At 42.5% G+C, this 20,746-nt stretch overlaps 2 protein-coding genes across 3 annotated transcripts in view; one reads left to right on the forward strand and one right to left on the reverse strand.

Moving 5' to 3' along the window:
- COL10A1 (collagen type X alpha 1 chain) overlaps window positions 1–8,273 on the forward strand; it is a 36,880-nt gene extending 28,607 nt beyond the window's left edge. For both annotated transcript variants that reach the window (XM_083433668.1, XM_083433667.1), the window contains exon 3: window positions 5,121–8,273. In XM_083433668.1, coding sequence (XP_083289794.1) covers window positions 5,121–6,985 — 1,865 coding nt within the window. In that variant the 3' untranslated portion in view covers window positions 6,986–8,273. The remainder of the gene's footprint in view (window positions 1–5,120) is intronic.
- Window positions 1–18,965, reverse strand: part of NT5DC1 (5'-nucleotidase domain containing 1) — a 141,964-nt gene extending 122,999 nt beyond the window's left edge. The window contains exons 1-6 of the mRNA XM_083433666.1: window positions 18,314–18,965; window positions 15,611–15,702; window positions 14,624–14,695; window positions 13,674–13,780; window positions 13,181–13,260; window positions 9,631–9,712 (exon numbers count right to left, since the gene is read on the reverse strand). Coding sequence (XP_083289792.1) covers window positions 9,631–9,712; window positions 13,181–13,260; window positions 13,674–13,780; window positions 14,624–14,695; window positions 15,611–15,702; window positions 18,314–18,409 — 529 coding nt within the window. The 5' untranslated portion in view covers window positions 18,410–18,965. The remainder of the gene's footprint in view (window positions 1–9,630; window positions 9,713–13,180; window positions 13,261–13,673; window positions 13,781–14,623; window positions 14,696–15,610; window positions 15,703–18,313) is intronic.
- Between the last annotated feature and the right edge of the window lie 1,781 nt (window positions 18,966–20,746).

The raw sequence follows: 20,746 nt of genomic DNA on the forward strand, positions 1-20,746 counted from the left end.
TTGTGAGGATATATCGCACCATGCAAAATATTAACCATGTCAAGCATTACTAAACCTTGACAGAAGTTCTAGAAATTTGTAGCCATGAGTTTCATTTGTTCAGTTCTTCTTGGTGAGATCTGCTTGTGCTTACACCCATACATGTAAGTGGCTCTGTGGCTAGGCTGGGGCAGTGTGCAATGACAATTAAATTGGTATAAAACCAGCGTAAACAGACATAGGTGTATAGCTACACCTTCCCAGGAATCTTGTTTATTTGACTCAAAAATCCTATTGGCTACAATACACCGAATAATCGAATTCAGAGTAGCAATGCTATTACAAGATCTTAAATTGCAGACAAGAATGAGAAAGAATTAAAGCAATATTTTGGCAGGTTTTACAGATGCAGAATATTGCTTTCTTAACTCTTGAACTGTAATTCCAAGCTCACTTAGGGTTGCTTCACCAGATGCATGCTCTGCTTCTTAGAACGGCAGTCTTATTATGTAAGGCAGGGATGGGGAACCTGGGGCCCTCCAGAAATTGCTGAGACTCCCTTCAGCCCCGGCTAGCATGACCCATGGACAAGGAAGATGGCGGCAATGTCCAGCAGCATCTGATGGATCACAGGTTCCTCATACCTTATTTAAGGGAACGTCAGAGTTTCAGCACATGGACTTTGATGTCCAAATGTCTTATTTTGCAAGTGTCTTGTTCTGCTATGCATGCATGAATTGGGAAGTGGATATATAATCAATCTGTGTCAGAAATGTAGGCCTGGGACTCATATTACCCTTGTGGGATGGAAAGCACTATGAAACTGCTTTCTCCCATACTGCTAAGATCACATGAGAACCATTGAGCTGCAGGGAAGGAGATTTACCCTGTGGCTCCTCCCACTCCAGTATCTACCTTTAGGAAACTGGATTAACTCTGGTATGAAGAAGAGCCTTAAAGGTGGCTCCTCCCAGACTGACTGCTTCTTACCTGGTAACACAGATACAAGCAGTACTGCTGCTGGGATAATGTTAAGAGCCTAGCCTAGATGTGTGGAGTGCCACTTTCTTGGGAAAATATCCAGCCAAAATGAATAACATTCTCTTCCTTATAAGTATACTTATAAGGCTTATGTTCCTTTAAATATTGCTGTGACTTGACAGTATTTTCTTATCTGTGGCATTAAATGTGTCTGTGTACACACACAATATTAGTGGCTATGTGATGGAAAGAGTCTATTTAATTACACAGCTCATCAGTCGAAATGTATTAAGTCAAGTGGGAGGAAAAGTTGACCCTTTGCAGCAATCGCATTAATTAACAAGAAATAAATAAGTGGGACGTTTCCACTTTAAGTGCTATTAAATTCCTGTCTGAAGGCATGCCCACTGAAAAACTTGAGAGCTGAGTGTTTTATTATTGGACAGCTTTATAATGTAATTGATACTCAGATATTGTTATCCGAAGAAACTTCAGTAATAATATCCCCACTTATACATATGGAGGATTTAATGACAATTTAGGTATTCAGGGTCACTATGCTTCCCTATAAAACAGTGAACTTCACACATCAGAGATAGCAGTCCTGCTTTTGATTCTGTAAGGACTCATACCACAATGATAAATAGCTGATTCAAGACTCCTTGAGTTAGCAGAATGCTATTCACTCTGAATATTTAAAGGATTTAAGAATTAAGTTGAAGTTAGTGGAAAGACTCTTTACATTCTAGCTAATGGATCTATACAGAGACATCTTCAAAAGAGATGAGCTATATTCAACAGATAAAAATGACCAGGCTCTGACTGCTGAGAATTTTTAAGATGCTCTCTAGAGTAGACTACAGACCCTCAAGGAAAACTCATAGGTGTTTACCAACAGCATGCTGAGACAGAAGTTGACTCTGCTAGCCCATGGGCTTTTTCACCCATCATCTTTCCCAGCAAATCCCTCCTTTCTAATTTGCTAGAGGAAATTAGCTGAACAGGATAATGAGAAACAAAAGCCTCTCTGCCAGAGGCGACTTCTTCTTTCTCAGCCTGCCGTCAGGCCAAATGCCTCTGAGCTTTTCTCAAGTGTCAATCAGAGCCTGGGTAGCTTCTGTTACAGAGGCTATAATGTGTGGCCAGTCTCCAATAATGTTTTTAAGTCTGGTAGATATTCAATAAAACGTATGTTCTAGTGAATGAAGCTCTTTCATTCAATTTGCTGCCCTAGGAGAATCCATCAATTTAAGCATCATTTGTGAGAATAGGACTACAAACACACAGATCAGATTTAGGCAATCTGGATTCCTCAAAGTATTCAGATATTGACTGAATTGATCCTAAACCTGTTCCACAATGCTCTCTGCTGTACACAAACCAGAAAGCATTAAATGAACATTTTAGCCTTAATGGTACCTCACATGTACTTCAGCACTTTACAGAGGGAAACTATTTACAAGCTTTCTGGCTTCCTACTCACTTAATCTCAAACAGCCTCTTTGAGGTTCACTCTTGCCAACGGAGCTGCTTGGCTCCTTTACTTACTAGTTGATCAGTTGCTTACTTCTGCCTTCATTGCCATACTTCTTTCTTACACTTGGTTATTCTCAACTCTCTGTGTGTTTTGAACTATCAGATAAACCCATGTCACGAGGTGTTTTCAGATGTAGGTTGACATGGAAGTGACCAAATAATGTAAAATGTATGGGGGGGAAATCCTACATTATCACAGACACATAGCTAATGCATGCTGATTGTTAAATTGTCCTTCCTAATACTGAACCACCAAAGTTTTGCAAAGCTGATCAAATTTATATCCCTGGGCATATTTGTTTGTCGCTTTTATCCATGGAGAATGTAATATCTTAATTGTGAGGCTGTCCCCTTTCCCCAGCAAATAAATAATAGCTGATATAATTCATACAAACTAATCTGACAAACTTTTACAAACTTAAGAGTTATTTGCATTTCTAATGGTCCCACCATAGTACTGGACTTTGTGATCGGAGGTCTCTCCTGTTCCACAGTATTTCAATTGACACCTTCATTAGCTAATCAAGATTTGTTTTCAGTTTTAAGCTCCATACCCTCTGCTATTATCTGCAACTATGAACAAGGTGGTTTAAACCTTGCAAGTCATGGCACTGGAAAAATTAAAACTTCTAAACTTTTATTTTATTCTAATCTGTTTTATTTTATTTTATTTAAAAAACAACAACCCTGCTTATGTTACAATACTTTGTTTTAATGAGTATCTCCTATGGCTGCACAAAATTCTGCCTGCTCCCAGAGGAAGAAATAGAAAAGGGTTATTACGCAAGAAATTAAATTCCTTTACATGATTTGCTATGGTTAACATATGGTTGAATGGCTCCATCTGCTGGTTTCTAGAACACCATGCAATCATCTAGTTCAGTGTTTCACAAACCTCCCCCGCCCCTGCACAGACCACTTGGAAACTGCTAACCACTTACCGTAATGACTTTTCTGCCTCTTGTAGCAGTTGTAATGCTACGAGTGTAGCACTGTGCTAGATGTCATATTCTTAATTTTATTTTTATTGCCGCTTTTGTTTCGCACACGTTGTCATTACAGATTGAATTGCAATACAGTAAGATACATACAGTAAGATACAAATATGACTATTTCTTGAACCACAAATCCGCAGATGCAACAGACTACCAGAATAAAGCTCATGGACCACTGGCGATTCATGAACCACAGTTTGGGAGCCCCGATCTAGTTGCTTAAACATAGCTTTTGCAGCTGCAGTTCTAAAATTACTAAGCAATAGTCCCACTAAAGTCAGCCAAGCTCAGGTTTTCTTATGTAATACTATAGTTTCAATCTATTATTAGAAGCAGTTTTCTGCAGTGTAGGCAGCAACCCTATAAACACAACCGTGAGGTTGTAATGCTAAAACTAGATTTCATGTTTGAAGTTTTCATGAATAGACATTAAATCCTCTGCCTCCTTACTTCTTCTGTGCGTAAGCTACATAGAACACATTGGGATTTACATCTGAGTAAACATGTTTTGCATATTACTTGATTCATTTGTCCTGGATTGCATATGGCTCCCACCCTTTAACCTCACGAATTATTGGTTTTTCCGGTCAGCAGGACATGAGAAATCTGACATTATGGAGCTTATAGGACCTGCCTTCTTTCTTCACACCAGATAAGGTCACTTAGAAAAGACACATTTAATTTCCTGAATTCTTTCTTCCTAGAAAACACATCCCCTCCTCCCCACATTTATCCTCACATTTCTTTGGACAAAAACATCCCTATCAGGCAACCAAGGAACATGTGTTATTTAAAAATTGTGAATATACTTTTGTTGCTCTAGATTCTGTTTCTTGGGAAAAACTATCAACAAGCTTCATCCACAATACATATTTCACATATTATGGGAGAACTTCCTAAAATATGAATAGTCCATAAAAATGATGAACAGGTGGCAAACCTAGGCGTACCCACATTTGCCAAAACAAAGCATTTAAAAGTATAATTCCTGGAAGGCACCAGGATGGGGAAGGCTGGACTAATCCTAGGAATATTAACCAGGAATTGTAGGGGGAAATGGTGTTAAAGAACAGCAAGTCAGAGAGGTGACAGCAAGCAGAACTGAAAGATGACCATAGACTTCAGCCCCAGTATTCACATTATTCTGCCAGATTGGAAGATGATTCAGTATGATTTCTATGGTATCATCCTCCCCATACCCAGCATTAGACAATTTTCCAAAGGGTTGATGTTGGCATGGACACAACCTGTGGCATGCAGTTGAGGGCTTCCCAAATTGCTCTGGTGATATGGGAAAGCAGTACTACTGTAGCAACTCCACTAGCTAAACATGAACCCTGGACTTTGAGGAAGTAGAAAGTGAGGTTCTGGCAGATGCATATCATACATTTAAAGCACATTCAATGCACATGACTTCCCCTAAGAATCCTGGGAACTGTAGTTTGTCAAGGGTTCTGGGAATTGTAGCTCATTGAGGGTGAAACTAGTTATTATGAGGAACACCATCTCCGATTCTATCTGAATTAGTGATTACAAGTTTTTAAAGACTTTTTTTTAACCCTGACTGCTATTTCTTGAGACACTTAATTCCTGGAACTTACTAATGTATTATTATTATTATTGCTTTAGTTGTCCAGGCAAGGGGCGATCAAGGCCCATCTGGTCCAGCAGGCCCTCCTGGTCCAAGAGGACTCCCAGGACCTGCAGGGGCTCCAGGAAAACCAGGATATGGAAGCCAAGGACCTCAAGGGCCACCGGGACCCCCAGGACCCCCAGGACCTTCAACCGTTGGAAAGCCAGGCCTGCCAGGTTTGCAAGGAAGGCCAGGGGAAAGAGGAATAACTGGTGAAAAAGGAGATATGGGCCCCGCCGGTCTCCCAGGGCCAAGAGGTCCCCCAGGGGCCCCTGGAATTCCTGGCCCAGCTGGGATATCTGTTGCTGGAAAACAAGGTCTGCCAGGGCCACAAGGGCTAAGGGGTGCCCCAGGAGAAAAAGGTGATCCAGGCATTCCTGGTATCAATGGACAGAAGGGCGAGAGCGGATATGGGGCTCCAGGTCGCCCAGGTGAAAGAGGTCTGCCGGGGCCACAGGGACCTTCAGGCCCTCCGGGACCAGCAGGGGTAGGAAAGCCTGGGGAAAGAGGATTTCCAGGGGAGCCAGGTATTAAAGGGGAGCGGGGTTTTCCAGGCACCTCAGGCCCCATTGGCGCCCCAGGTCCACAAGGCTCTCGTGGGGAACGTGGAGAACCAGGAGTAGGAAAACCTGGACCAAGTGGACCACCAGGAATACCAGGGATCCCTGGAGCAAAAGGACTTCCTGGTCCCTCTGGCCTTCCTGGGCCTTCTGGTCTCCCAGGATTTGGAAAACCAGGGTTGCCCGGGATGAAGGGACAGAGAGGACCTGAAGGTCTCCCTGGTGCCCCAGGAGAAAAGGGAGATCAAGGACCAGCTGGTGCTCCAGGTGAACCAGGGCCACTCGGACCACCTGGGAATGTAGGCCCTCAAGGGCTCAGAGGTGCAGCAGGTGAAAATGGCCTCCCTGGACTCAAGGGTGAGAGAGGCCCTGCAGGTCCAGCAGGATTCCCAGGGGTTAAAGGGGAGAGGGGTCTACCAGGACTGCAGGGGAAATCAGGATACCCAGGGGAGCCAGGACTTACTGGCCCAAAAGGACAACCAGGTTTGCCAGGTCCAAAAGGGGATGCAGGGCATGCTGGGCAACCTGGCCTACCTGGCCCAATGGGATCACCAGGACCTAAGGGAGTGGCAGGATTCAATGGTGAACCAGGCCCTAGAGGACCGCCAGGAATACCTGGTACAAAAGGACCAATTGGTCCTCCAGGTATTCCAGGATTCCCTGGCAGTAAAGGGGAAACGGGTGCACCAGGATTACCGGGCCCAGCTGGTATTTCTGCGAAGGGTTTAGATGGGCCTATGGGACCCCCAGGACCACCAGGCCCCAAAGGCCACAATGGACAGCCTGGTTTGCCAGGTCCTCCAGGTCCACCTGGGCCTCCTGGAGAAGCCGTAATCCCAGGAGGCCAGGCCCTGGCTGGAATACCTGTTATGAAAGCTGGTGAAGTGCAAGGTCTAACTGGCTTCCCGGTGTCAGCTTTCACTGCCACTCTTTCTAAAGCTTACCCTCCATCAGCTGCCCCTATCAGATTTGATAAGATCTTGTACAATAGACAACAGCACTACGACCCCAGGTCAGGGATCTTCACTTGCAGGATACCAGGACTTTACTACTTTGCTTACCACGTGCATGTGAAAGGGTCACATGTTTGGGTAGGCCTGTACAAAAATGGCTCGCCCATCATGTACACCTTTGATGAGTACAAGAAAGGCTACCTCGATCAGGCTTCTGGTAGTGCTGTTATTGAGCTCATGGAAAATGATCAAGTCTGGTTGCAGCTGCCCAACAATGAATCGAACGGCCTGTTCTCTTCAGATTATGTTCACTCCTCCTTCTCAGGTTTCTTATTTGCACAAATATAACATTCTGCCACCCCCAACATATAGTGTCTTAGTATTTGTGTTTCTACTTGTAGATGTCCAGAGGAGACTAGCTGAAGAAAGTGTGAACTCAAAATTAAATTTCAAAGGCAAATGCTACTTTATGTTTATCTTAGGTGCTGTTTTTAAAAGACATTTTAAAGAAGGAGTCGGGAGTCTGTGGCTCTCCAGAATGTTGCTGGATTCCAACTCCCATTAACTCCAGCTAATTGTTAGGGATGATAGGAGATGTAGTCCAACAACATTTGGAGGGCCATATGTTCCTCACTCCTATTTTAAAGGGTGATGTTCACAAACTATAATTGTATTTCAGTGCAATACTCAACAATGTATTTAACCCACCCAAACACTGAGAAATCCCAACTGTAATTGCCAGGATTAGATCTTTAAAATTGTAAGGCTATGGGGTCTTATCATTCACAGAAGTGTAGAAAAGAAGCATTTCTAAAGATCTAATGCTTCCATCCTGACACTACTTACTCTTTAATAATCTGATTAATGATACTGGTTTAAATTAGTTTATTTCCCCCTCGAAGTAGATTCAAAAATAATTTTCACAGTTAAAAGAGGCTGAACTCATAGGTGAAAGACACTATGGCAACAAAGTTATTTCTTTTGAAATCACAGAGGCTGGCTTATCACAGAAGTGTATTTCGGGTAGGAGTTCACCGGCAAGCTCATATACAAAGTTCATATGAATGTGAGCCCTGCGATTATCACTCACAAATCTAATGTGAAACTACTATAATTAGTCATTAGGAATGATAAAGATTGTCACATTGGTTAATTAGTTAACAATGTGTTAAGTTCTATAAGTTAAAATTAAATATAAGGTGCTACAGACTAACTGGAATATTCTGAATAAAATTAGTTCAGCATGGTTAGGTTGTGTCAAAAGTCTCCTCCAAAAGAAAATATACATTCAAATGCTTTTAAATAGTCTCCTCTCCCTTAAATACATTATGGCATTGAGAGAATGATAAATGACGGTGGAGAGGGAAGTATTATTTATGTTTATTAGTTTTACACTATGGTGCTTGTACAATTATTCACTTATTGTACCAACATGAGACCAGTTACATTTTTTAACATTAATATTTCACCCACACTAAGTTCTTGATTACATTTTTTTTTGTCTGTGTGAAATAAAAATAAATGGTCTGCATTGTATTCATTTGACACCAGCATTTTACACTTTGTTCTAAAAATGTCTAGTTGTGTTTGTCAAACGTGATTTTTAAAAGCTGTATTAATAAAAAAGTGAAACCTATTTCTGTTTTGCTTGCCATTATTTAGTACTTTTAAATTTGTTTCTTGGAATCATGGTGTTGTGGCAAAGTCATTGTTATTTTCCCAAATGACTACACTGACAAAAACTTATACATGAAATACATTTTTTAAAAAATAAAAATCCTACCTGAGAATTTGTTGTATTAAAAAAATAAGAGAGGGGCTTTTAGCTACCAGCTACATGGTTGCACTGAAAGCAAAACAAGCCTATCTCTATCTCAAAGGATGCAAGTGCTGTAAGGGGAATCTTGAAGTCAAAGGTACTACTATCCCAGTACCGTGCGGCCTAAGTCTTTTAAGCCATCATCTTGATTCACGGAACTTCAAAGGAAGGAGAAAAATCTGCCGTGGAGATATAGGCCCGCAGGTACAAGTCTACTTACAGATTTTAAGTATAGAAATACAGATACAAGTCCCTATCAGCACTGTGCAAAGCTTCAGCATCAATCTCTGAATATAATTTATCATATTGTTACATTTTTTTGGAACCTGTCCTCAGAAGTGAATTCTGAAATGAGGGTGGGGGTGGGGTGGGAGACACCTGTAATAAATAGAAAGCAGGTGGTCTAGGGATGTCCGTTCTCCCTGTTCACAGTCCACTTAAAAGTCTGGAATAAGCTATATATGACAGTTACCTCCGGCAAATTTCTCACACACACATCCAGTCAGATTATGTACATTTTACAGCATGATATGCTTGAAGAACCATTCCCGCCTCCATGCCATATCATGGGTGAGGAACTCTTGCAGGGCCTCCTGGAACAGACCTGCCACTAAACACACTGGGTGTTTCTAGCCCCTTAACAACATTGCTGCATGTATTGCTCTGCGGTGAGCTTGACCCTGGTTGGATTTTAAGCTGGAAACAGACATTCAGAGGGAAACATAAACATTTCCAGTGCTGTGTGAGGGCATGAGGTGGGCATTTGCAAGGGAGAAAAAGGAACGGACAGATTGATGTCTCAGGCAAACACAGAACTGGGAAACACATTTTTGTCGCCAAGCATCTTGTTCCATTCTTAGATGCAAATCTTCCAAGTACAAGTATAACCCTAACTTAACATCACTTAACTATGAAGCAATAACTTGGAAGACTTTCATCAGTATAGAAGTGACTTTTAGTGCACTTCTATGCAATGGTTATAGTTTGGTCAAGCTAACCATATATATGGTATTGAATGGGCACATTCAACACTCAGACTACTAACTGCCATGAACTGTCAAATACACAAAGAATAGCGTTGTTGTTGTTGTTGTTGTTGTTGTTGTTGTTGTTGTTGTTGTTGTTGTTGTTGTTGTTATAAAAATACCCATCATATGACGATGAATTTGCTTACCTTTAAAAGCTGAAGTCTTATAATTATGCTGTATGGCAGCAACCATATCCTTCCAAAAGTCATATTTTCGCCTAGGACTATGCTGTAAGCAAGAAAAAAAACACCAAGAAATCCTTTGAGCTTCCTCAACTAAACGTCACTCCAAATTTTATCAGAGCAATCACTGTGAGTTTCATAAATTAGCGATTTCAAAGGGAACCTGCAGCAACAGCAAAAATGTAGCTTGACGAGCTCATGTACAAAGGCCAGGCAGCAATGCTCTCTTCTATGATTTTTTTGTTTCATTCCCCCACTCCTGGTTGAGTTACAATACCTCCAAAGCAAATGGCTGTACTTTGCCTGAGGGCCTCTGAACTTTGGAACTTCTTGCCACAAGGAAAACATGGTGGCAAATAATTTAGTACAGTGGTGCCCCGCAAGACGAATGCCTCGCAAGACGGAAAACCCGCAAGACGAAAGGGTTTTCCATCTGCAGAGGCGCTTCGCAAGACGAATTTCCCTATGGGCTTGCTTCGCAAGACGAAAAGTGACGAAAAAAATCGAAATTTTTTTCCTGCTCCAAAACCCCTTATTTTGAATCGCTAAGCTGCTAAAAGCATTTTAGCAGCAAAACCGCTAATCTCCCAAGCGTTAAAAAGCCGTTTTTAGCCCTTAAAATGTCAATAGCGCTAATAGCGCTACTCCATCAATAGGCTTGCTTCGCAAGACGAAAAAACCGCAAGACAAAAAGACCCGCGGAACGGATTCTTTTTGTCTTGCGAGGCACCACTGTAATTTCCAAAGATGGATGAGACACCAGCAGAACATTATTTCTGTAACTGCCAGCTGATTATTCCAAACTTTGCCTCCATCTGAGGTGAAATTTTTGAGAACCACTTGTATATTCTGTCACCTCATTCTACTGTGTGTGTATAGTCCATGCCTGGGAAAGGAAATGGATGGGGATTTAGATAGGAGTTACAACACAGCTCAGGTTTTAACTCACACTGAAAGCCAACGTCTTTTTTCCTTATCTGTTAACAACCTATCATGAATAAAAATGCAATAATTAATCTTGCGATACTGAAATATACAGATCATTCTGCATCACTTACTGTGTTGCTATTTTGGGTGGGTGGGGGGAATCTTCTACCACAAAATCTGAAACTAAACTGGCAGACTGATGTTATTTACAAAACAGATTAATCACAGGCATCACAGGGGCATGAAAGTGTTTCGGTTTCTGCTCTTCATTTTAACAAATCTGTCTCTTTGCAGTTCAGCTGTTGTGGTAAATTGTTCTCCTTAGTGACATGCCTAAAATTACTTAAAAGCTTTGCTATACAGAAGTGCTTCAACATGGGCCTGCGGAGGCAGCAAACTTTGCATGCCAACCAAAAGCAATACAAACACATTTCTAAACACAGAAGTGGAGTTACAAGGTTTGGAGTGCTCAGTAAACAAACAAACAAAAACATCCCTGTCTGCATTTGCCCCAAACACCAGGAACCAGGTCAAATCCAGGCTGAGGTTCCCTCTGCCCATGACCCTTGCATGTAAAAGCGAGACAACACCTTTTTTCCACTTCTTAGGCCTACTTTTTCCACCCCAGCTTTCAAAGCACAGGACGTGCCCTTTCACTGAGCAGAGTGACAGATGCAAGGGACAGATGCAGGGGGTTGGGGCACCCAGTACTGGCTCCAATTTGGGGGGGGGGAAGGAACCCTTAGGCAAGGTGCCCTCAGTGGTCCCCCTTTCTCTGTAGGCCTCTCTCCTCCTCTCCAAAGAACTGCTGCCTGTTCACTTGCCCTATTCTTCTGGGCCCAATCTGCACTGTTTCTTTTGTATTGTATTTCTTCTTGTATTGTCAAGATTCAACTGCAAGTTCTCTCAGCTTCAGTACAAGGAATAGGTGTCTCTGTGTAGTACCTTATCCTTCACTTCAGGCAGCAATATGGGTCACCCCCCCCAAAAAACTACTGGCTTCTAATCAGTGCTATTTTTCTAGAAAAAGAGGTGCTGGAACTCACCATCAACATCTCCCTTGTTCTCTTAGAATGGCAATGGCACCCACCTGAGAGGTGCCGGAATGGAGTTCTGGTGAGTTCTGGCTGAAAAAAGCCCTCCACAGTCACTTACAGACTCGTTGTTAAAACCGTGTCTATGGAAGACAATCTTACTCGGCTACGAGTGATCACCAAAGAAACGAAATAATCAGGAGTGGCCAATATTGGGGTTAATATGATCATTACTTACTATTGTTGTTGTTGTTGTTGTTGTTGTTATATTACCACCACTGCTACTTTTGCCAATGTAAGGAGGTGTGTCCTCTGAATATTATGAAAGCTATACAATGAGGTCCTTCTTTTTGTGTCCCTTCCATGGGAGATCTGGAGGGTGGCAACAGGAAAACAGGCTCTTCCAGTGGTGGATAAAATATATAAAGAGGGTGTCAAGTATGCCTCCCTGGGGAGAGCATTCCCCAGGAAGGCACATCTGGCACCATCTTTATTTGTAGCCACCAGGAAAAGACCCTCCTCTTTGTCCAGGCTTTTGGCCTTTAATTTGAAGGGTTTGGGGCAATTGTGGCCTCTTTCAGCTGGGCAGGATCTATAAAACTCATATTTTATCCTTGTGGATTTTGCTTTTAGGCTTTTATTGGTTGTATTTGCTTTAGCTGATTCTAACGTAACTCGCTTTGGTTCACTGCTGTGATGAAAGGAACTGACAAATGTAATTAATAATAACAATGCCAGATGCACCTCTGTGGGGAGGAAATTCATCCGCTCAGGGGTTGCCATAGAGAATGGCCTCTCCTAGGCCGCAAACCCCTAAAGTTACAAACTTGGGCGAGTTCTGTCAGCGTGTTTGCACATGGGGTGAGAGAGGTTCTTGTGGTTTGCCTATGCCCTTCAGTAAAATAAAGGAGAGTAACCACAATGTACATTGCAGATAATGAAAAGCAGTATGCCTGTTCAATCTGTAAAGCTTTTAGAACAGGTCAACCTAGCCTCAAGACTCAGGACTGAAAACCAAAAGATTCATTTGTCATCCATCAGAGAAAACAGGTGTGAATTTGGAATGCATGTAGGAGGATGGTATTTAAGGGTTTATACAATGCACCATCTGGAAGCAGTGCTGTCTGTCATAGGTAAGGGGCAGGGCAGAGCAGGGGGAGTGGGTGCTTCATCAGAACCGCGACAGGGGAGGAAGATGGTTTGATTTCCCACCCCCAGCTTCTGCAATCCCAATCTCTAAGGCTGCTATTTGCATTTTAAATATCTGCATGTTGAACATCATGTCTAATTTAGCCCCAAGACCACTACTTGGTCACCTACAGAAGTGACTCCTATAACTTCCATGGTCCAACTTATTCATTGCAATGGAACAGGTATATAAAATTCCATCACAGAAATTAAGTTCCTCTTGCAGCATAAGTGTTAAGCAAGCCCATTACATAATACCTAAGCAAGGTGAGGAACAGAAAAAGGAAGAACACAAGGGAGAAAAAGCTCTCGTTTAAGTTAACCTGGTCTACAGCCCAGTGAAAAAAACCACTGTTAACACTTACTTTGTTTAAACCATCAATAATCCGCGCACAAAGAAGTGCCCCAGGCAGATCAAAGTAATTGTCATAGGCATAATATTTAGCTGCAGAGAAAAATAAAAGAATTTTATTTGTGTATTGTTTATTAAGAGGATTTTAAACCCACCCTTCATTCAGTGGTTCCAGGGCAGTTTGCAGTATTATTTAAAACAGCAACAATAGTCCAGCAAAATAACAGCAAGCAAAATAATATAAAATTAAATTTCTGACATAAAACACATGAAAGCTTCTTTCAATGTTGAAGACGTAAGAAGGCAGAGCCAGGCAAGAGGCCACAACATGGGGGTGCTGCCAGTGGAGAACCTGCTACCCTTTAATCGTATGGATTCCTTCCATGTGAAAGAAACACAGAACAGTGGCTAAAGATACCAAGAAATCCAGTCACAGATTCCTTCGTAAATTTGCATACGTTAGCCAGTGAGGCCCAAGCATCGTTAAATATATATTTCTCTGGTACCTGAACGAGAAACCATTCCACTCATTGTTTTGAAGTGTTTCCATTCCTTCCTTCCATACGTATCTAAGATCTCTTCAGAGGTCATGCGTTTTGTGCCATGGCTTGCCCTGTTTAACACATATATGTACCAAGAATTAAAGGCATGGAGTGATACCCAACATTAATTTTACTGAGAGCAGACCCACTGAATTCACTGGACTTCAACAACTCAGAAGTTCAATGACATCAATAGGTCTACTCTGAGTATGACTTAGTGGAACATCATTGCATGAATTGTATGAAATATTTCTTCTTTTTCTTTGCAAACAGGAGATTCTAAAAAATCTGCAATGAGATCTAGTAGTCACTAGCAGATTTATAATTTTAGGACTCAAATTTGGCAATATATATATAGACATTATAACACCAAATCTGAGTCACAAAATTATGTTCTTTAGACATTTTTCTTGCTTGTCTAATCTTTGGATTTCATTGGACCTGGATTAGACAGGCAGATAATTCCATTTGTCAGTTCCTGTTAAAAATTGCTAATATTTTTAGAGACTTGACAAAAGAAGAGGGAATGGGAAGAAAAGCTGAAAATCTAGGTATTGAATTCTTCCTCTGATGTAAATAATAAATAGTATAGTTTTATTTTACTCATTGCTTTCAACTTCAATAATTTTGACAATGTTAAGGAATTAATTAACTTTTATCTGTATTTTGATTGGATTTTTACTTAACTAACTGGAAGAGTTGCTTTGCTACATTCCTCTGACAGTTGAAGGCTATTGGAAGCAAGTGTAGGATTTAGATGAGTAAAAGCAATTCATATTATAGAATTATTATGATCAGTTCGCAGAATAGTATGATGGTGCTTTGAAAACAGATTCCTCCCCATCCCACACAAAAATCCACAATTATAGGCACTTAAGTGCAGCGTTTTTATAAAATAAAATAAAATATATTACCTCAAAACAGTTCCATCCTCTGCAAGTTTAAGGAAGTTGCCATCTTCCATATCCAACACCAAGCCTTTAAAGCTACATTTGTTTCAAAGATAAGGTACAGGTGGGGAGCAGAGTGAGAAAGATGATACATTTAAGTTTGTATACACTTAACCTTATATTCCAAATATATACATGTGATACCGAGTACAGACAGTGGCCTTAATAAACTTATGGCAGTAAGAGATACTCAGGGCAATGGAGGGAGATGGGTAGAAAAGTTGGAGCATTTGGTCAGAAATGGGAGCATAAACTGCCACAATCCACATGTTCATAAGTCAGGAACTGTTCAAGGTTTTTTGTTTTGCAGTCCGCAAACATTATGTAAACAATTGCATTATTTTCTACATTGTTTTTGGCTTCCATCAAAATGCACTGAAATTGGCAAAGTAATTAATCACATGCTGAAGTATGGGCAAATCTATCATCATTCCCAAACAACCTAAGAGAAATTGGGTATGTTGAAAAGACTTCTTGCCAGGCCAGGACCCTGGGCAGGGGTGGGGCCCTCCGGACATCGTTGGACTCTAACTCACATAAACCCCAACCAGCATTGCCAATGATTGAATATGATGGGTTCTCCAGATGCTGATCTACGGGTTCCCCAACACTTCTCTGGAGGCTGCATAGCCATTTGTGAGAGGAGTCCAGAAGAAAGATTGCTTTTTGGATCTTCATTAGGCTGGAGGAAAAATAAAGCCATCCAGCTCAATTTTCTAGATGAGAGATTATGGATTCCACAGTGTCACTGAACAAAAGAACCACAGAACCAAGTGGTGAGGATGAGGACCTGAGCAACAGGAAGTAGGGTTGAGCCAAACAGGACATACATCCAGGAAAATACTCTAAGTAACCCTTAAAGATATGTATGGGTGTGTGCTTTTAATGCATGCAATTAATGAGCTGACGAGAAGTCTGGAAATAGTTATTATTTTAAACAGAATCACTTACCAGAAATCCCAGCTTTCATGGGATACGTTCAGCAGTTCTTTATCATAACCTTTCTCTTTTACCATGTACTGAGCAAAACTATCATATATAAGCTGCAAATTAAGAGAGAAAGGAAGATGTAACGCTGCATAAAATTAAATATACTGAGACACTCCAAGATTCCGTCACTTCACACTTTAAAATTTACCTTATTAGCTGCAGAAGAATGTTCTGCACATAAAAAGGCTAATATTAGATTAATTCTTAACACTCACATTTCTTTAGCCTCAAGGTGACATTTTGAGAAGGGTGAAATGTTCTGAAATGTAATCTAGCCTCAATTCAAGGTTTTTCCCCCTTCATATGTCTCATAGTTACTTCTTTAATGTGGGCAATGCACCCATAGAAAACTACAGTGGTACCTCGGGTTAAGTACTTAATTCATTCCGGAGGTCCTTTCTTAACCTGAAACTGTTCTTAACCTGAAGCACCACTTTAGCTAATGGGGCCTCCTGCTGCCGCCACATCGCCAGAGAACGATTTCTGTTCTTATCCTGATGCAAAATTCTTAACCTGAAGCACTATTTCTGGGTTAGCGGAGTCTGTAACCTGAAGTGTATGTAACCTGAAGCGTATGTAACCTGAGGTACCACTGTAGTTGAAATATGTGCATGGAAAGAGCTTGAGATGGTCTCCATCACTAGTTGCAATGTTTACATGGCTTGTACCTTGGCAAACTCTTAGAAAAGTGAGATGCAAAAATTTTCTATAAATATTGCAACTTGTGTTTGAACAATAAACATGCGGTCTCTCTGTCACTAATGTGCACTCTCTTTCTCCTCCATTGGGAACAATCCTGTTGAGAAAGCCTGCCCTAGGAATTTAGAAGTGTGAGGGTAGGGTTCTCTGTCTTCAAACTTTACTTCTCAGGACTTTTCTGGAAGAAGCTATTAAACGGGCAGAAAACCAGTTACAATTTCGTAAAAAAAAAAAACAAAATGCCCATAGATTTTACACCAGGATAAAAGTTGAAGGTGAAGTTTTGCTCTGGTTGTATAAAAAAATACTAGATCTCATGCTTGTTGTAATTGTGCTGGACCCATGAGGAGAAACCAGAGTTCTTCCCACACTAAATTTTATCACAGGTGCTCTAATATCACATGTACTCTTGAATACCTGCCATTCAAATGAGTTGCACTTCCACAACAGAAATTCCCAGGGGAGAGTTTCAAACCTTCATATAAATACTTGAGGATAAGGGGACAGAGGGGAGGAACAGACATTTGAAGATTGAGGTGTGTGGTGTAGTGGTTATGGACTAGTAATGGACTAGGACTTCGAAGTTCAAATCCCCACTCGTTCACTAGGTGATCCTGGACCAGTAACTGTTTCTCTGCCTGACAGGATGTAGTGGGGGGGGGGGGGAGAACCATGTAGGCCACCTTGAGCAAGGAGGGGCATAAAAATAGTAATAATAAAAGACTTTTTAAAAGAAGTCTTTTAAAAAATATTTTATTAAAGGTAGATAAGGACAAGATGAAATTAGATAATCAAATATAAATATAGGTTGGAAATGGCTGTGTATAGTGAATACTTATCTACTTTTAAAAATTTTCACTTTTGATTTTTTTCCTACTTCTTTATTTTTTTGGTTTTTTATGATATCTTACCTTTTATCTCACTTCTTTATTGTGAATAGCATTTTATAGAGGTATAAATAACTGTAAATATGAAAAGAGACATAATATTCTCTAATTTTTGTTTCTTGGTTACATGTATTTTCTTTTTCTTTTGTATTTTCCTTTTTTGTAAATATGTATGTTTTTCTAATTTGTACTTACTAAAATTAATTTTTTTTTAAAAAAATAGTAATAATAATGGATAACAAGCACAGCAGGAGAGGAGGTTCAGCTTTGTCTGCAACTTTGTAAATGACCTTGTTTTTTTAAACAAAAAACAAAAACCAATGTGTTTTCCCCAAACAAGACACAAATATATTTCCTTGTACTGGTTATATTATGATTAATGTTTCAGTCTGTTCTGCAAACAACTTTACATTTCTTACATGAATAAAACTTGGAAACACAGAAATGTAAGGCACCCGACATATTCAGCCTCAGGGACATGGGCTGGAAGAAACACAAGGGCGAGTTGCTGGTAGGTGATTCCCCCGCTGGATCCGGGCATCTGTAGCCCAGCATCCTGCACTGACAGCGGCCAGCCAGATGCCTATGTGAAGCAGCTCCCGAGCCCTCTCCCCACTCAACGCTTGCCTACTCGGGAGTAAGCGCCACGGAGCCCCGTGGCCCTTCCTTCCGAGTAATTATGAGCGGCACTGCGCTGAGACTCCTCCTGCGCGCGTCTGCTCGGAAGGAGGCTCCACTGACTCCAAGAGGCTGACTCTGCCCCGGGCAGCGAGCAGAAATGCAGCGCCAAAGAACTCCAGGGGGCGGGAGTTTCCCTGCTTCGCCAGCAGGCCCGCCAGAAGGGCCGCAGACCGAGGAGGCCCGCGAAAACCACGCCGCCGCCTCAGCCAAAGAGTCCCCTCTCCGAGACGCCCGCCTCGCCTCCTCCGCCCGCGTCGCAGCGCCGCTCTCGGCCGGCGGTGGCGGAGCGCCCGGCCGAGGCTGCGACGAGGGCGGAGGGAGCGGCGGCGCAGCGGGCGAAGAGCGGACGCTGCCCCGGCGCTCGCCTCGCGTCTCCCCTCGGCTGCCCCTCACTCACCCGGGCGCTCTCGACCAGGTGGTAGCGGCACAGCGTGTGGTCCAGGTCGAAGCCGATCACTTCGCAGGTGGCCAGGGAGAAGGAGGGCCGCGCCATGGCGGCGGAGGAGGAGGAGGCGCACGAGAAGCACGAGGAGAAGCAGCAGCCTCCGCCGCCGCCGCCGCGTCTGCCCTCCACTGCTCCGGGAAAAGAAGCCGCCCGCGCGCTCCTCCGGCCGCGCCTTCCTGCGGGAACCGAGCCGACTCACGCTGCCGGGGCTCCGGGGGCATCCCGCCGCTTCCGCCCGCCTCCCTGCCCCTTCCTTGGCGCGGCTCCGGCCGGGCCACCTGCACGCTGCGCCTGTGCCTGACGCTGGACGATCGGGCAGCGAAGCCGGTCCTTTCCTTTTTCTTTAAAAAAGCGAAAACATGTTTTTTCCTCTTGGACCTTTAAGAGGACTTGGCACGGAACACTTGGGCAACGAAAGGCAGGGCTTCTTCTGAAAGGAGGACGCTGAACTTTCGGCGCTCATTTCTGCACCTTCCGCAGATCTGTCATTACACACTTTCTGTCAAAGCTTTCGCAGCCCGGTGGTTTGTTGCCTATAAGCAGTGCCGGATTTACGTATAAGCTAAACAAGCTATAGCTTAGGGCCCCACTGTCTTGGGGGCCCCCAAAAAAATTAAAGGGGAAAAATGTACATTTCCGAAATATAAGATAAAAAACACATAAAATAAAACCTACATACAGTAACACTCTATCAAAATTGTAAACCCAAGACTTCATGCAAGGGCAGGGCAACTCAGGCCCAGCAACTATTAGACTCAGGGCTGGTCAGTGGGGCCCAATTTAAAGCAGTGGGGCACAACTTGACTTTTTTTGTTTTGTTAGGGCCACAGTTCACAGCCAAAGTCTGCAAAATCTTATAAATAAAATCCATCTAGATTGCCCTGGTGTGGGGGGCCCCTTAGGAGCAGTCCACAAGGCCCAATGTGGCCCAATTGCCTTAAGATCAGCCCTGATGAGACTGTGCAGGGGTTGGACTGACAAGCCCTGCACCTTCTAGGTCCCTGGTGTCACCATTCAGAGTACAGACCTAAGGACATGTTATGGAAATAAAGGGGGGATATACTTACTGGAAATTCGTTTTGTCACCGCTCATACGTCAGCAACTGATAAGACTTGTCAACCAGTTTTTCCAAAGTCTTCCTAAATTATAAAGCTCCAAAATACAGGCCAAAAGAGAGCAGGTCTGGGAAGAGCAAGGCATACAATGGGCACCACCAGTGAAAAGGCTCTGCTCTGTGTAACTCCTGCCCTGTCATTTGATAGACTGTCCACTTGCCCTCCTTGACATGGAATGCTCTCTATTGGAGTCTCAAGGTCCAGTACAAAGACCATAAGAAGGGAGAGCAGGGACCTTGAAGTTCCCAACAGCTGTTAAGCAAGCAAGCAAGCAAGCAAGCAAGCACACAGGTCACCTTTGTCACAGTCAGGACGCCTATGTCCTGGTCAGGCCTGCACCCAATCTTGTTTTTGTACCATCTTATTTGTCCTCAGTAACAATGCAATGCAGTAATCACACTGGTATATTAGGCCCCACTTTTTCCCTGCACCACTGCCCTGATCAAATCCCCTCTCTCTGCAGCTGCTTTTTACAAAATTACATTGGGCTCTCGAGTCATGAAGCCTCACTCTGAAATGCAGTTGACACTTAACTGAAATCTAGCTGAATCGGAACTGGAGATTTCCTAGCCTGTGGCTCACATTTTTAACCTTTAACCGTGACAAGTTCTGCGTGAAGTGGGATCAAAATATGCAACAATTAAGATAACAACCCAGAAAACAATGATAACGCAATCAAATAAATGTTCCAGTAAAAAGCAGGCCAGAATATTTCCTTGTATAATAAAAGAGCTTTCCTTTATGGCATATAGGAAACTAAAAGCTAACAGCCCAGCCATAAGATTTTCTGTTCCAGCATATAAGTGCTTAGGGTGGGCATAGTGATTTCCTTCCCAGCTGTCATTTCCCAGCCTACATGCACTTAGCTGACTAGTGCAACTGTTTAAAAATAGAGGACATTACTGTGAGTTTCCATTGGGGACTAATGCTGTAGCTCATAGGCTACGCAGTAGTCTCCTTGATTTCTATGGCGGTTATTTATTTTTATGCATCTAATGCCAGGCATATTACTTCACTCCCCTCCCCCTTGTTGGTTAGGAGAGTGGTGCAGAAAGTTTCATTATTCAGCTATAGAATGAGAGGCATCCCATTCTTTAGATTTGTAGAATTAAGATGGCATAAAAACGTTTCAATGCACAGAAGTTTCCACAAAACATCAGGGGAGCAGAACTTAGCGGAGTACAGCGGTACCTCTAGTTACGTACTTAATTCGTTCCGGAGGTCTGTTCTTAACCTGAAACTGTTCTTAACCTGAAGCACCACTTTAGC

Source organism: Podarcis tiliguerta (genome assembly GCF_965153285.1).
Source record: "Podarcis tiliguerta genome assembly, chromosome: 3".
NCBI lineage: Eukaryota > Metazoa > Chordata > Lepidosauria > Squamata > Lacertidae > Podarcis > Podarcis tiliguerta.